The 14,529-nt window shown below is 39.1% G+C and overlaps 1 protein-coding gene across 4 annotated transcripts in view; it reads right to left on the reverse strand.

Annotated features, from left to right (window-relative positions):
- dock3 (dedicator of cytokinesis 3) overlaps nucleotides 1-14,529 on the reverse strand; it is a 919,050-nt gene that overhangs the window by 27,817 nt on the left and 876,704 nt on the right. For all 4 annotated transcript variants that reach the window (XM_039772621.1, XM_039772622.1, XM_039772620.1 and 1 more), the window contains 5 exons: nucleotides 13,945-14,111; nucleotides 5,919-6,005; nucleotides 4,311-4,490; nucleotides 3,761-3,844; nucleotides 775-891 (listed from right to left, as the gene is read on the reverse strand). In XM_039772621.1, coding sequence (XP_039628555.1) covers nucleotides 775-891; nucleotides 3,761-3,844; nucleotides 4,311-4,490; nucleotides 5,919-6,005; nucleotides 13,945-14,111 — 635 coding nt within the window. The remainder of the gene's footprint in view (nucleotides 1-774; nucleotides 892-3,760; nucleotides 3,845-4,310; nucleotides 4,491-5,918; nucleotides 6,006-13,944; nucleotides 14,112-14,529) is intronic.

Raw genomic sequence — 14,529 nt, forward strand, 5'->3', positions numbered from 1 at the left:
AAAATTGGCTCTATTGGCCAATTCTGTTGTCCTACGTTATACGGCAGCAACACTAATTCAGGCCATGTGAACTAAGTTTATAGCTGTAATGCTAATTAATGACTGATAATTTCACATGGAGGGCAATGGGTGAGTGAAAAAAATGATAAATTGACGTGCACATCAGGAAACCAAAGCCCCAACACGACAAGGCTAGAGTCGCTAAACCAGGCCAATGTGGCAGTGATCCCCTCTGCATTTTCCTAGCAAAACCTCAACTATAAGAGTGGTCAATTTGTCGAGCGACGCTAAGAGGAAGCGGCAAAAATAGCAAACGTTACCCTAAGAAGAAAAAGCTGCCACAAGGGAAAGGGATTGGGTGTGTATTAATATACCAGACCAAATGGACAACCCATGTATCAAATAAAAAATTAGACGTCTACGTTGATTACTTAGATTTCAACCCATCATAGATTGGTTGCACAACTTATTTTATTTCAATTTTATCTTAAATATATAATTAATATTTTGAAATTCTTAATTTGGATGAAATAGTTGTATGTAGATAGTAGATGAAAGAAAACCTCATTAAAGTCTATATGCGACTGCAATAATGACATTTTATTTTTTGAATACCATGCCATGCAATAGATACTTTTTGATTTCTAAATCCTTTTCATGATGTTTCCCTTTCTAGTTTAAGTTATTGACCCTGTTTTGAATTTAGTAAGTCCCCTAAACCTAAATTATTGCCCAAGACATTAACTTTCTAATAGTTTGTTCTAAGTAACTCACATGGCACAGACTGCTTCTCATCATCTGGAACTGATCGATTAGTTTTTTATGTAGTGGACGCATTTCAGGGTGCACAAGCTTCTCGTGTACAGCTAAGCCGACTCCCAGGATGTGTACCTGATAGGAAAAAAGTGGTCATTAACGCAGCTTTAATTTGATATAAACACATTGCAAGAACACAACCAGACTGAATCAATCAGCTGCATCTTACTGATGTAACAAGAGATAGATATATCCTAAACTGGAATGCCAGTCAAACCAATGGGAATAAGCTCCTCATTCAACTGAAGCAAAGGGCACAATTAAAAAGTGAATTATCCACTAGGTAATAAAGCAGTCGATGAGTTATGTAAGGTTCAGCCCAGATGTGGCTAATTGGGCATGCATAGGACTCCATTACGTACTGTACAAACTCCTGTGGAGTTGCAGAGACAGCAGGTGCCATTAGGTGGAGCTCTAAACAACAATGCTCAACGTCTAAAGATGGTTTAGCCCACAGCCTACAAATGGTTCCAAATCTTCCAGAAATTACTCAAAAATGTTTTGGCAGGGGTTCAGGGGTTTAGAAGAGACTTTCAGAGCAACAAAAGTTGAAGTTTGGAGTAATACTGGAGAAGAGTTCAACTGGTGGGAGGAAATGAACCCAAAAGGAATGGAGAGAAAGTGCTGGGGTGCTGTTTTTGTATTGCGATTGTAAGAGTTTACGGGCAACCAATACGAAAGGGAGATGGACAAAAATGGTCGTAAGGACCTAAAAAGTAGTTTTATTGTTTTCACCCTTATTTTGATACTTGGAGTTCTCCCTGCAATCAAACATCTATTGCATTTAGTGTTTACTTAATTAAATCACATATTTTTTAATACACTGTGGCCATGTTTATGGTCATTTTGTGTTCTGGGGTGTCTTAATGAACATCCTCGTATAAGACACAGGTAGCTGGGATTGCAGTGTTTATTCTGGATTATGCAAACCTTTAAATAATAAAGGCCTAGCCATCAGATACAATGTATTAAGAATAATTCTGCATATCTTATGCCTGTATTGATTAGACACATAATATATTAGTGATTGATTAGACATAATATATTACTGATAAAAGTATGGAAGTAGGAAAACACAGGACAGGTTAGGATTAATTGTACTTTTCTAGCAATTACTTTTCTATAAGATTTACTAAGCTGCTTGATTTGTGGCATGATTGGCTAGAACCATTAAAGAGTGTGTGACACACACGTGCATGAGAAGTAGTGTAAGGGCTTAACAAAGGGTAAGAAGCAGAGTCAGGAGTTGATGAGATGCACTAATACATTTTCTCCTTCTACTACAGAACATCAGAAGAGAAGCCCAATTGGAGCCCCGCCTACTTCTGTTCCTAGACCACGCCCTCCTGCAGACATCACTTCCACCTAAACCCGCCTCTTCCTGTCTAGCCTCAATAAAAACAGAACCCTTCATCCTGTAGTCAATCTTAGGCTTGACTCGGTCCTTCATGATTATTTACTTTGTGTTTTTCCTTCATGATTATTTACTTTGTGTTTTTTTTTTGGTGCTGCATAGTTAGACTATACGGGGTGGACCCACGAACCTTTCTATTTGCTCTTGTGTCTTTCACAAGGGGTATTCAAGGTTGACATGGACTAAAGGTGTAAAATTACGAGGTATATCCTGTGCGACTGTTGTCATGGGCAAAACACTGGGTAAAAAGCTAGGACCTGGACAGGACTGGTCTGGGGGGCCACAGTCCACCAAGGGAAGGATGTTGGCAACTACCCTTTGATGGCCCAAAAATGCCACAGGAAAGTCTGAAAGAGACAAATAGTATGGCAAATCAATGGTCTGGGATCAACCACAGCCATTACAACTGGAGAAGCAGCCAGAATGACTGACTAGCTCACTGTGTAAGCATGAAGACCATCCACCTGAGTACTAAACACATTGTGGGTCTAGCACTCGACAAGAAGCACTGCTATCCATCCGGGTTGTACGTGTGGTAAATGCCATACCCTTAGTTAACCGTATTGCTTTAGCTGTAGGCACATTTTAGGAATTTAGAAGATTTATGCGTAAGACTTCTAACGAGTTGTACTCACTCCCCTGCTTTACTGCTTTAATCTCTGTTACTGATAAATGACATGTGCCAGGACAGAACCCTGGTTTGGCTTGTCTGTGATCAGCATCAGTGAACAATAAAGCAGTCTGACACCTGGCTATCAGATAAACTGGTAGAGGTTAGATTGAGGGTAATGTAGGTCAAGTGGGGTCCATCTCAGACACCTTAATGACAAAACACTATCCACTAATTACTCAAGTTCAGGATCATGGCAGCTGGTCCTTTTTCCTAAAGCATCAGACACAGCCCGAGACGATAGAATTCTAGGCACACTTACACTCACTCAACAACAACAACATTTATTTCTATAGCACATTTTCATACAAATAATGTAGCTCAAAGTTCTTTACATGATGAAGAAAGAGAAAAAAGGACAAAGTAAGAATTAAACTAAGAGAACACTAATTAACATAGAATAAAAGTAAGGTCCGATGGCCAGGGAGGACAGAAAAAAAAAAAACCTCCAGACGGCTGGTAAAAAAATAAAATCTGCAGGGGTTCCAGGCTATGAGACCACCCAGCCCCCTCTATGCATTCTACCTAACATAAATGATAAGTCCTCATTGTATTCAGGGTTCTCATGGAAGGACTTGATGATGACGGTCATGTGGACTTCTGGCCTTTAATCCATCCATCCATCCACTCACTCACTTTTATGAGCTGGCAGTTAATGTAATACATACATCTTTTGGTTAAGTAGAAACTCGAGTACCCAGAGAAAATACTACACAGACAATGAAAACAAGTATAAACTCCATGAAGATAATGACCAGGCCCTGATTTGGACCCAACATCCTGGAGCTGTAAGGCAGCACCATAACCCACCGTGCCACCCCAAAGTAAGAATGGAGCACAAGAAAATCAAATAAGATCACCTGCTCTTGCATGAGGTCTTTCAGTTGGGTGATTTTCTCTGTATCTTCTGGATGACTGGTTATGTATTCCTTGTCAAAAAAGGCCTAAAATAAAATGGCACAATGAGAGCATGTGAAAGATAAAACTGGTACAAATCATCTTTCCATAACAAGGTTGTGTTCTTAAACCCTCAATTTAGTTGAATTATTTGGGACACAATCTTGTCTGTTATTAAACTGGCAGGTTGGTTATCTATTGTGTATGCCATCTGTTAAGTTGTTCACAATAAGAATTTCTTACTCAGTTCCAGTACTGGTAGTCACTTGCAGAGATGAGACGTTACTGATAACATTTTCTTTAGTTTTCCAGTTCAAAACTGGAAGATAGTATTTCTATTTAAGGAAAAATGTTATAAATATTATAAAGGACGTCTTTTTTGTAACTCAGAATATGAAGAAAGAGTACTGGTAAAGTAATGGCAATGTATTCAGTGGAATTCCTGTGGTAAAAGACAACCCTTTTCAATAAATCAGCGAAGGTGGTAGAAATATTAGAGTCCCACGACCTTACCTCCTGGTATCGGGCAATGCCGCCATTCACAGCCGCATCGATCACTCCATTAAGACACATGCTGAGAAGGTTGATGTTTCCGTGTAGCTGCTTGTGTTGGTACTGGCTGATCAGGGTCCGCAGTTCATGATTTTTATTCTCGACCACATAGATGGCATTCTCCAAAGGGCTCACTTCCACCTAAATAACACAATTCTATCAGAAATTGCTTCACTGAAAATCCTTGTGCAATTTTTTATATCAGTTTTTTTTTTTTTATTCTCTTGACAGTTCAATACATTAATAAACAGCGGCATATCTCAATGGAGACTGGCAATCTGTTACAGACTTGCCGACTCATTTTGACATCTATTACTGGTAAATGTAAGGAAGGCTTGCTGAAAATGTCTACTATGAAATGACAGCTCTCAAAAACCAGTCAAAAATTTGAGGACAACCTGACATTTGAAGAGGTGCTTTATTGCATTCTGAATGGCGAGATTATTAAGGACACAAGGGAAATTAGCCTTTCCTATAGGAAATATATACGCTATTTTAAAATTGTCTTCCAGCTGCTGACATTATCAATGTGACAAAATAACTGATCCACAGTGACAAACAACCCTGAACTGTTGCCAGTCGATCTCATGGCACACTCATGCTGGTATGGGGCCAGTTTAAAAGAACTAACCACTGATATATCTGGAATGTAGGAAGAGAAGGATGTGCCACTAATCTCTTTTTGTACTATCAAGATGTGGGGAAAAAGGCTGAGCCACCCCCACAAGGCAGAAATGTTATATTCAGAGCTCCTTTATTTCATACTTTCTCTTTCTCTTTGGAAAGTGAGAAAAACTGGAGTGCCCAAAGAAAAACAGCATAGACAAAGGGAGAACTTGAGAACTGCACACATTGACTGGGCTGGGATTGTGGAGCAGCTAACTTGACAGACAGTCAATACAAAGAAATTCGGACGTGAGCGTCAGTAGGCTTTGCAACGCAGGAACCAAGTTACCTGAACTATTCTATGACATTTCAGTAATTATTTCCCGCTTTGATGCTGATCTTTCTGATCATAAAATAGGTCATTACGATAGCAAGTGACGAGAAGAATTCATAATTAATTGCAGAATTATGGTATTTGAGGGTTTCTCTGGAGTGACTCCTTTTCTTGAATGATTTGGCTCAAAAACTAATCAGCACATCATCATCTCATAAGTTTCGAGTTTGGTATTTTTCCGTCCAGCCATTTTAGTTCTAGACCGTCCTCAAGAGACTGTGACACACAGACAGATACACACCCAACATCGAGATCCGTTGAAAACTGGAGATCGAAATTTTTGACGAATCTAAAGCTCTCATTCCTCCCCCATAGATGATAGGTTATAGTATGGGAAGGCGCAAAGCTAAAAAATGGGTAAAAGTGTTCAAGCGCATGACTATTGACCACAAGGAGAGAGAATCTATTATCTGTCCATCTTGTTCATAGTAGGAAATTGCCAATCCATTGGATACGTAGTACTCCTTCTAAGATATTACTTTTCACAGAATTGCTAGATTAAGCTCATATCCTCTTAACGTATTGACACAGGGTCAGGCTATTAAAAATAAAAAAAACAAATCACTCACCACTTCTCTCTTCTCCACCTCAAACCAGCGGGAAATGCCTGGCAATGGATGAGTCAAGATCAGCGTTGTTCTTTCAATCCAGAGGCTCTAAAACAGACAGTTCAGATTTAAAAAGCAATAAATGCCAAAGCACTGTAGACTTAATAATAGTAACATTTGTACATAAAAAAATAAAGACAGCTTTTCCAACAGGTAGATGAGAATGAGAAGTGAAGAAATTTTCTTATAATAAATTTAAATGTAGAATTGCTCAAGAAAAGAATAAAGGTAAACCTCAATTGCTTTAATGAATTGATATCAGGTATAATACATTCATTTTGATAATATTTATATGCATTGCACAATAGGACAACATGCTTCAATATGAAACTGCTGTTTAATGCTTTAAGAGATCATTTCAGATGGTAGTTTTGAGTCTCCTGAACTGGCAGATACTTCATTGGTAATACTTACTAAAAAGGAATCTAAAAGGAATGTTTCACAATAATCAGTCTGTATAGAGGTTAACAAGCTCTGACAGAGTACCCTAAATATTTTTTAAAGCCCCTAATATTTCATAAAAAATTAGAAATGTTGTTTATTTGGCTGTAATCTATATATATAATTCACTAAGGGCACGCAAGACAGTGAGCGCAAGCAAGACAGAGCCCCGCCCGCCAACTCTAACCCTCCTACCGCGTCATGGGATATGCACGACAGGACCACGCATGCCAACTGTAACCGTCCTCCCGAGTCCAGCGTCGCTCTCGAGGCACGCAACAACTGACCAAACACAGCCTCAGTCACTTTCGTCTGTGCAAAAGTCCACATGCACCTCTGAGCCACGTTGACTTTACACCGCACGCAAGACAGAGAGCCACGATCACCAACTCACAGAGCCCCGCCCGCAAACTCTAACTAAGGGCAAGCAAGACTGAGAGCGCACGCAAGACTGAGAGCCACGCCCGCCAACTCACAGAGCCCCCCCACCAACTCTAAGACCATGGGATACGCACGCATTTAGCGTATAAATGGATATAAATAATTGCATGTAAACGATTCGCCAAAATCTGTTATATGTAAATGATACTGTAAAAAAAGTAAAAAAGAATAAAAGTGTGCTTTTTGGACATCTGGCTGTCTCAGAGTCTATCTGTGGTCCGGGCTATCTTTTACTATATATATATATATATATATATATATATATATATATATATATATATATATATATATATATATATATACATAAAACTTTTTAAAACATATCTGAGTCAGATATCTATCTATCTAAGCCATTAGCTAAAAAAATGAGCTTGATGGAGTGAGTGGTCTCCTCCCATTTTTCAAATTTCTTGTGTTCTATGTTCAAAAAAGTTTCTATTTATAAACTGACACAAGGCATCATTGTCAGTAAAAATAATTTTATTATCCTCTCTTGTATGAAAAGAAAAAAGAAAACACTGCATGCACCACTTACAAGATAAAGTGATAGCTATGTATTAAGTTCCACTTCTTGTGCAAAAACTGAACATATATGATGATCACTTCAAAACATATTTCAGAACGTCCAATGGATAGAAGCAAGCAGATGGCGTGAAAGGCAGGAATTTATCACTCTTGAGCATGAAGTGTTATTGTGATTACAGTGATTCACATTTTAATAAATAGTCAAATATTGTCAAATGTTATGAATAAAGGTTAGTTGTCATCTGAACTTTATAGAAACAAGCCTTCTTTGCCTTTGCCTTAGCCTTTTCTCTCTTTGATTAGATCATATCAATAAGGATAAACTCCGGACATTTCTGAACTAACGTCAAGCTTATTTCATTAGGTCTAGATACTTTATATTCATTGAAGATTTACCTCTAGCATTCTTTACGTTGGATGTTTTCTAGCTACTGTATCTGTCACACTTGAACATTTTTGAATGAGACCCACAGCAGAAATAGAGAAATGCAAATTGTATAGCCTTTCCTTACATCTGTAAAGGTCAGCACCTCTCTCTTTTTAATGTGTGCCTATTGTCAGTCTAGCACACAGACCAGTGCGCTGTGTGCACAATGTGACCTAATAAACAGAATCATTCATTTTTCACATCGTTTGTTTCTTATTGTTTGCTGTGCGCCAAAGAGTCATTCATTCAAACCTAAACTGCTTCCTGTTTGGTTTCTCAGCTCAGGCAGGTTTTGAATGACAGACCTGCGATAAAATTACACGGACAGTAGTGTGCAGCTGCCAGAAAAAAATCAAAAGTGGTGTCGACAGATTAAATTGTCACATTTGTATATTTTACAAAAGCCTGCCTATTCCATCTTGGAAAATGTTGCAAAATTGTTGTGGTTTTTAAATTTGTTGACAAGTCAGTTCATTTGTTTCAATAATTTTTTATGGTCAGGCTGTTCAAATGGATCACTAGAAGAGGAAGCTAGAATTATGACCATAGGTTTTTGACTCACTTTAAATTCAATTCTAACAAAATAACTGAAAATATTATGAAAGAATTGTACAAAAATATTCAATGTATGTCTAAAGGAGAATGTATCAGAAGTGTAGAGTTTCATTTAAAATCCTCCTGCTCACATAATGATTCTGCTCTTGCATTGAATTGCACACTTTTTTCTATTATTATTTTTTCATCTAATATTATTGTTTGTTTTTAATCATTATTTTCATGATGTCATTGTGCCCCCATTGTTTACCTAGGATGTGGCCGTGACAGTAACATTAGTTGCTAGACATGAGGGATGACAACAGTTTGGTGGTGGACAACTTTAATAAAAATGGACTAACATCGGAATTTTGGATCAAACACGAAGGAAAGGCTAAGCATTAGTTAAACATTAAATGCACTTCCTTATATGTACATAAAGCTGACAAATGACTCTTAAGATTTAACAAACTTAAATATTTTGCATATATTCACAAGCAGCATCTAGGAGTATCTAGTAGGCATGTCATGTAGTAGGGCTGTCTCCTGTTAGGCAACACAGTCATACAGTGGTACAGGCCCTTCTCAAGGTCAAGGTTCTGTAGCTAGACCCTTCTCCTCAAACTAGGAGTCCACGCGTATAGAGTCTCGTTACAGACCGCCAGAGCTCCGTTTCATTGAGGAACCAATCAAATTACGCCCATCTGATGACAATTAGAGGCCTTTGCATTGTACATATGCATCTTTCTCAACATGTCTATTTCAAGACATACCTAATACTTTGTTCTCCATAAGCATCCTTACACTATGGTTAAGGCTAGGGTTGTGGGAGGGCTCTCTTACTCATAAATAATGAGAACTATGGTGTAGACGTGACTTGCAATAGGCATTTCATGTAGTATGGCTGTCTTTCGGGGAGCTACTCCTGTCGTCTAGGGGTGTGGACTGCAAACAGACCTTCCTGAGAATTGAACCTGTGTAAATCATATGACATAAACATGCACTCCAATAGCTTGTTCAACGGAGCTTCTGATTTGCTGAGCTACAGAGGTCTGAGGCTGGACCCTTCTCCTCAAAGCAGGCATTTATACATACAGAGTCTAGCTGCAGACCTCCAGAGCTCTGCTTTGTTGAGGAGCCAATCAAATTGCACACATCTGAATATATTTAGAGGCCTTTGCATTATACGTCAGTGATGTTACGAAATACACCCAGTCATATGCCCATTTAAAGACATACCATGTACTTTGTTCTCATCAAGCATTCTTACACTATGGTTAAGGTTAAGGTTGTGGTAGGGCTCTCTTACTCATAAATAATGAGGAGTATGAGTGGGTGTGTCTTGTAGTGGGCGTGTCTTGTAGTAGCCATGTCATGTAGCAATACTGACTGTCACTTCAGAGGTCTGCAGCTACACTCATTTTTATTTATAACATGCATTACAAAACACATTCCAGTAGATGGTGTATTAAAAATACTAATGCCAAATACACTTATTCGGGTATGACCACTGGATGGACAGAAATCATCTTACATTATATTGCTATATTGATTTTCTTCTGTTTCATTTTTCCTTTATTAAGTTATAGTTTGTTGCTACAATTATATGGCATTTGCTATAGGATTCTCAGCAGCAGTGCTAAAAACATTTTAGAAGTTCAGTGATATCAACATAAATGTGATCATCATCAACTAGCTTGAATGATTTTTGATAACACTAATTTAAATCCACTTAACAAATCATGAAGATATACTGACTGTCTATCTTTTGATAATGTGTACAACATACCAGCCCATCACAAATGCCCAAATAATATATCCCTTATAATTTTGACCATTTGCATTATATAACAGCAAGCAGATGGATTACCTTTTTTGCCATTCCCTGTAATCTGCATATGCATACCTGATGCATGTGTTTTCACTCTCAGAACCTACGAGTGTATCTTGCTTCAATATTTCCAAAATCTCATCATTTAGTACCCTGTATTATAGTCACATACAGCATCCGTTGAAACTATGAGATGAAAAACGGCTTGCCGTCTCAGCTGTAACAGGAGAGGGAAACTTTACCACCAATTGAGATGGTGGCTGATGAATATCAGACAAATAAGTGGCATGGCTGATCCTTCAATATTTGTTGGTGGAGTGGCTGTAGATTTTTCAGCACACTTAATAGTAGTGTTGTTAGCAAACCCATTGGTAAAGGTAGCACAGCTAGTGGTGGGGTTTTCACTTGCTGCCATCAGACTCCGGCATATTTGACAGTTCTGGTTGCTTCCTTTTGTTAATAAAATATAAATGGATTTCTTTTGTTGTTGTTGAGACATCATTCATGCATATCTTACCCCATTCATGTTTTCCTCCAACAAGACTACCCCCTAGACCAGTGAAAGGCAACCTTTTTCGAGTCCAAAAATGTTCTTTCGCGGCGCACCTGAGGGACTGCCCATAAATAAAGTCGTGACGACACAATCTATGGACAATCGCCAATAAAAACAGTTCATTTTACAAGTTTGAAAGACATTTTATTAATAAAGGAATCAAAGGATAAATCTTAAATATAATTAATGTGAACGTTGAGATTGTTTTTCAGCACATATGAGATTGATGCGAGGATCAATTTTCGAAAGACAGATGCGCATTTCCTTGTCGATCATTTGAAGTCTCTCGCGTTTCTTAGACTTCATTTCCGTAAGTGTTCCGTTATCTGTTTTTCCAACATAAAATATTTTTTCTTAAACATTATCTTTTTAATCAACCAAAAGTTTAAAAACACTAGAAATTTTAAATATTTTACAAAAGTTTTTGCGGCGCTGCTAGAAAATTCCACAGTGCGACAATGCCCTAGACTACTAGTTATGGCACTTACGGCCAAGTAGCGCGTTTCCCCGAGGATGATCCGACTCATAAGATCCTAATTGTTGGGGACCCAAGTGGCTGGACCAGTCTAAGGGCTCACCCACAGAACACCTGGCTGCGGCAGATGGTGGGTCATTTCCGGAGGGTAGGACTAGACCGCGTGTCTGCCTGGGGGGCTGCCAATCGGGATCCCGAGTTGTTCCGCTGTGTAGTGGGTATACCAGTGCATGCTCCCCAACTTGACTTGACTTGAAGACTACCCCCAACTAGCAGATTCAGTAAGATGCTAGCTGATCTGATAGCCTCTTGTTAATGTCTCATGTCTCAAGTGGCTGCGATTGGTAAGTCAATCTTGTTTACTAAACCATGTTATGTAGATATATGCTGTCTAATCACCATCCATGTATGCTCTTTCCAAATACTTTTTAAGAGTTAATCTACTGTTATAGTGATAAACTTAACACTGGCAGTTTTAATATGTAACTTTATAATTAAATGATATTTTAATATAGGGAAATACGTATTCAAATTCAGTTCATGTATGCAGTATCGACTAATTTTCAATTAAATAAAAAAACTATGCTTCAAAACAGACCGGGCCAGTGAGAAAAATGGGCAGGAATAGGCCAGCCCAGGTCCAATACTGGTACCATGCCTGTGCAAGATGTAGAAAGGGGAGAACAGCAAACAAGATCTACAAGCACTTTGCAGACACTGCTCCACTTCTATAATCCACTGGCTTGTATGCATGGTCGTCAAGTCTCAGATAGGATTCTGGCATTGGATCGGCTCACAGAGTTGAGGAAGTGTGGCAGATGGTGTTGCCAATGACCCTATGCCAGCCAAGCAGGACAGAACCAGAAGAATGAATATGTTGGATGAGGCAGTTAGGAGTGCATGGGGCTGCCTACAAGGAACTCAAAACAACTGAGGTGATGGCAGTAGCAGCTGAGGTAGGAGATGACAGTTCCTGCCATGGAAGAGCCAGCTGTTCTTTTAAAGGCCAACTACCACCAGTGTTGGCTTGAGTGGTAATTCGGTTCCTCCATCTTGTTATATGTGAAAAAAATTTCTAGTTTTACTGAATAACAGATATACTGTGTAAAATAAAATTTTGTTTTAATGTATTTACTTCAATACAATGAAACTCATTATTTTTATTTTATGTTTTATGTCAAAAAAATATCATTATTTACCAGTAAAAGAGTCCTCCCACAACCCCAACAAAGTTTACTTATTTTAATATATTGCATTTATATATTTATTGCACAGGTGGTAAACAAGCTGAGGGTAGGGAAGGCTGCAGGAATCTGTAGTATCCAGGGTGAACTTCTCCAGGCTGGTGGTAAGGCTATCCTCCTGGCATTGCAAGCAATATTTGCTTCCATTTGGGAGACTGGTGTCATCCCAACTGACTAGAAATGGGCTTTGTCATCCCTAGCTGGCAAGGGAAGGGTGATCACCTGAATTGTAGCAACTACAGGGGAATAACACTGCTCTCTGTGCCGGGTAAGGTCCTTGATAGGGCTGTCCTCAATATGATCTGTGATGACTTGCTCACCTACCAGCAACTGCAGCAGTCTAGTTTTATGCCTACCATTCTGGCACTGAGGGTTTTCATGGAGCACAAATGCGAATATTGGCAGAGTTTCTTTTGCAACCTTTGTCGATTTTCGCAAAGCGTTCGACTCAGTTGATCGATCTGCCTTGTGGGACATCCTGAGACTTTGCAGAGTCAATGGAGGCTCTGATAGGGGCTCTCAAGAGACTAAGTGAGGAGTCTGAGTGTCTGGGCTTGCAAGTGTCCTGATAAAAACCAACATCCAGGCCTTAAAATGACCTCTTAGGCACAGCCATCAGCAGTGTGTCTGTCTGTGGAGAGAGTGTTGACCTTGTCAAGAGGTTTAAATACCTTGGCAGTGACATTCATGTCTCTGACGACTCTTCCTGTGAAGTCAGTAGATGGATTGGGAGAGCATGAGGGGTCATGAGGTTGCTGGAAAGGGATGTGTGGCCCTTCATATCTATGAAAAAGAACGAAGGTCCAAGTCTTTAGAGTCCTGGTGCTTCCTGCCGTGCTATATGGTTGTGAGACATGGACGCTATCCAGTGACCTGAGATGAAGACTGGACTCCTTTGATACTGTGTCTCTACGGAGAATCCTTGGGTACCGCTGGTTTGACTTTGTGTTGCTCACGAAGTCCCAAATGAGACACATTACCTGCATTGTGAGGGAGCATTAGTTACGGCACTACGACCATGTGTCGCGATTCTGAGGGTGATCTGTATCCTTATTGTTGGGGACCCGAATGGCTGGACCAAGCCAAGGGGATGCCCATGTAACATCTGGTTGTAGCAGATAGAGGATCATTTCCAGAGGGTGGGACTGGACCATGTGTCTGTCTTGGGGGGTTTCCAACCAGGATCCCGAGGTATTTCATTGTGTGGTAAGTGTGGTAATGTGCTGTACCAGTGCATGCTTCCCCAACCTGACCCGACCTGATAATCCCCTAGGCTGTTAAGCGGAAGAGCATTTAAATGGAATAAATTGAAATGAAAACATTGAAATGATAGATTAATATATATACAGTATATACCTACTCTATCTATCTATCTATCTATCTATCTATATCTACTGTATATATTTATTCTAACAAGAATGGAATGTATTGACTATTAGAAAGGAATACTTTGTTTTGAATGCTTCAGATGTAGAAATAAAAACTAAAAGGAAATAACTTATGAACATGTGCTCACCTTAAACTCGTTGTCTCGATCTTTGGGCCCCTTATGGAATGGTCGGTCGTAGCGGAACCTGCGTACGTTGTTGACACGGTAGAAACTCTTGATTCGATCAGGCACTCTGTCCAGTTGCAATACATCCATATTTTCAGGGATTGGGGTTACTGCATAAATCTGCAAATCTACAGTTGCTGGAGTTAAGGTACAAAAGTCAATGTGCACAGATTTTTAAGAAACACTAATAGCCATTTTTATTAGCATAAATATATACATTTGACGATGACCTGCTTGAGAATGAATTGCTTTTTTCTTGTGACACAACCATAGCACCAAAGGCTTTGTTTTCTTATGAAAGGCACTTCAAGATTTTTTTCAATCCACGAGTTGGAATAGAAATTCATCATAACAACGAGAGGTTTCAATGACCCACACCTTCTCACAAGAGAATTGTTTTTTATTTTAAGTTTTAAAAAAGTATGCTTTGTGCTTAAAAATGCATTTTCACAACCTACAGTAACAATACAAAAAAGTTTACTAAACTTTATCTTTGCCAGTCTTTATCCATCTATGTGCTGTATTACTTTTGTGAGGTAATCCATT

This window comes from Polypterus senegalus, chromosome 12, assembly GCF_016835505.1.
Source record: "Polypterus senegalus isolate Bchr_013 chromosome 12, ASM1683550v1, whole genome shotgun sequence".
In the NCBI taxonomy this organism is placed as follows: domain Eukaryota; kingdom Metazoa; phylum Chordata; class Cladistia; order Polypteriformes; family Polypteridae; genus Polypterus; species Polypterus senegalus.